Consider the following 1,615-nt stretch of genomic DNA (forward strand, 5'->3'; position numbering starts at 1 on the left):
TTCAAAACATGACATTTCAAAAAATGACATTGCCACAAAATTTTAAATATGAAATTGATGCATTTTATTATTCGTGTAATCTTTCATTCGAATAACGAATAACTTTAAAACGCCCACTTTGCACTCATACTTTTAATGGTTCCCTTCAGGTTTCACTGGCACTCAATGCGAGATCGACATCGACGAATGCAAAGACAAGCCCTGTTTGAACGGCGGAATCTGCCAGGATTTGATCAACTCCTTCAAATGCACCTGCGCTGGTGGTTTTTCTGGAACACGATGCCAGACCAACATCGACGATTGCGAAATTCAGCCGTGTCTGAACGGAGGCACTTGCCACGACTCCATCGCCAGGTGAGTGCTGGAAACTCTCCAGCAACGAACTTGTCTCGAAATCGATTCTCACTTTAGGTACACTTGCGAATGTCCGGCCGGCTACACTGGAACATCCTGCGAGACCAACATCAATGACTGCCAGTCTTCGCCGTGCCACCACGGGGAGTGTATCGATGGAGAAAACTCCTTCACCTGCAAGTGCAATCCAGGTTTGTGTGGCTTTGAGTCCATCGATCGCCTCCATATCAAACAAATCAACCAACCATTTCTCTAGGGTATATTGGGCGTCTTTGCCAGTACCAGCAGAACGAATGCGACTCCAACCCGTGCCAGTATGGCGGAAGTTGCCAGGATCTGGTCAATGGATATCAGTGTCTTTGCAAGCCGGGAACATCCGGGCATAACTGCGAAATCAACATCAACGAATGCAACAGCAACCCTTGCAGGAACGGAGCCACTTGCACCGATGGCATCAACAGGTAAGCGACTCTCCGTTCAACCTGCAGTGTTTTAGCAGGTGCTGGGGAGTTTTTTGAGCACTTTTGGGCCGATGTGGAACGGTTTTTTTGGGGCGGTTGCTATCAATCGCATTGTCTGCTTTGGAATGGAAGAGAAAATTGAAACTTTCATACCCGGTAGAAGGCGGAAGATCCAGAGTCATTGAAATCGGCCGATTTCCTGATTTTTGCCCACCTGGTAAATGTTGGCCTGAAAATCGACGATCAATCAAAAACACCCTCTGTTTAAGCTGGATTTATAAACACTGCAGTTGGTGCAGTTTATGCAATTATGCAGTTAGTGCAATGACGTTGGCAATTAACCAAATTTTATTTCGCCGACTGCTCAGTTACTGTCATTAGTTAGCGAATCAACCAATGACAGAAAGAGTTTCATGTCACTGACCGTGACATTTGTCTAAACGGGGCTGTGTTTTGTTTATGTTTTGGCACGATGGCAGATCAAGTCATTTTCTGTTGTCTATGAAATGTCTATGTCTATAAAATTAGAAAATTTATGGTCGTTTTGTGCAAGGGTGGTGTAGATTATTGCAAAATTTCATGTTTTCCGTCCCGTTTTGCATGTTTCTCGGAAGCAAAATGAGCAAGAACGCTCGTTTTTACATCTTTCCAAAGAGAGCTAAATGGCCTTTTTAGAAAGTGAACCGTCGATAAGAATATGTTGCAGTTTTCTCAAAAAATTCTTGAATTCAAGAAGTTTTAGATTTGCGTGGTTTTTTTTGAGTTGCAAAATCCACTTGAACATGACGCTGCTTTTTTCG

At 43.7% G+C, this 1,615-nt stretch overlaps 1 protein-coding gene across 1 annotated transcript in view; it reads left to right on the forward strand.

The window, feature by feature from the left end:
• Positions 1–1,615, forward strand: part of LOC109539202 (neurogenic locus Notch protein) — an 83,936-nt gene that overhangs the window by 70,044 nt on the left and 12,277 nt on the right. The window contains exons 10-12 of the mRNA XM_048668537.1: positions 150–354; positions 412–545; positions 611–815. Coding sequence (XP_048524494.1) covers positions 150–354; positions 412–545; positions 611–815 — 544 coding nt within the window. The remainder of the gene's footprint in view (positions 1–149; positions 355–411; positions 546–610; positions 816–1,615) is intronic.

The sequence above is a fragment of the Dendroctonus ponderosae genome, unplaced genomic scaffold, assembly GCF_020466585.1.
Source record: "Dendroctonus ponderosae isolate FM_Combo_2020 unplaced genomic scaffold, Dpon_F_20191213v2 Dpon_F_20191213_7, whole genome shotgun sequence".
NCBI lineage: Eukaryota > Metazoa > Arthropoda > Insecta > Coleoptera > Curculionidae > Dendroctonus > Dendroctonus ponderosae.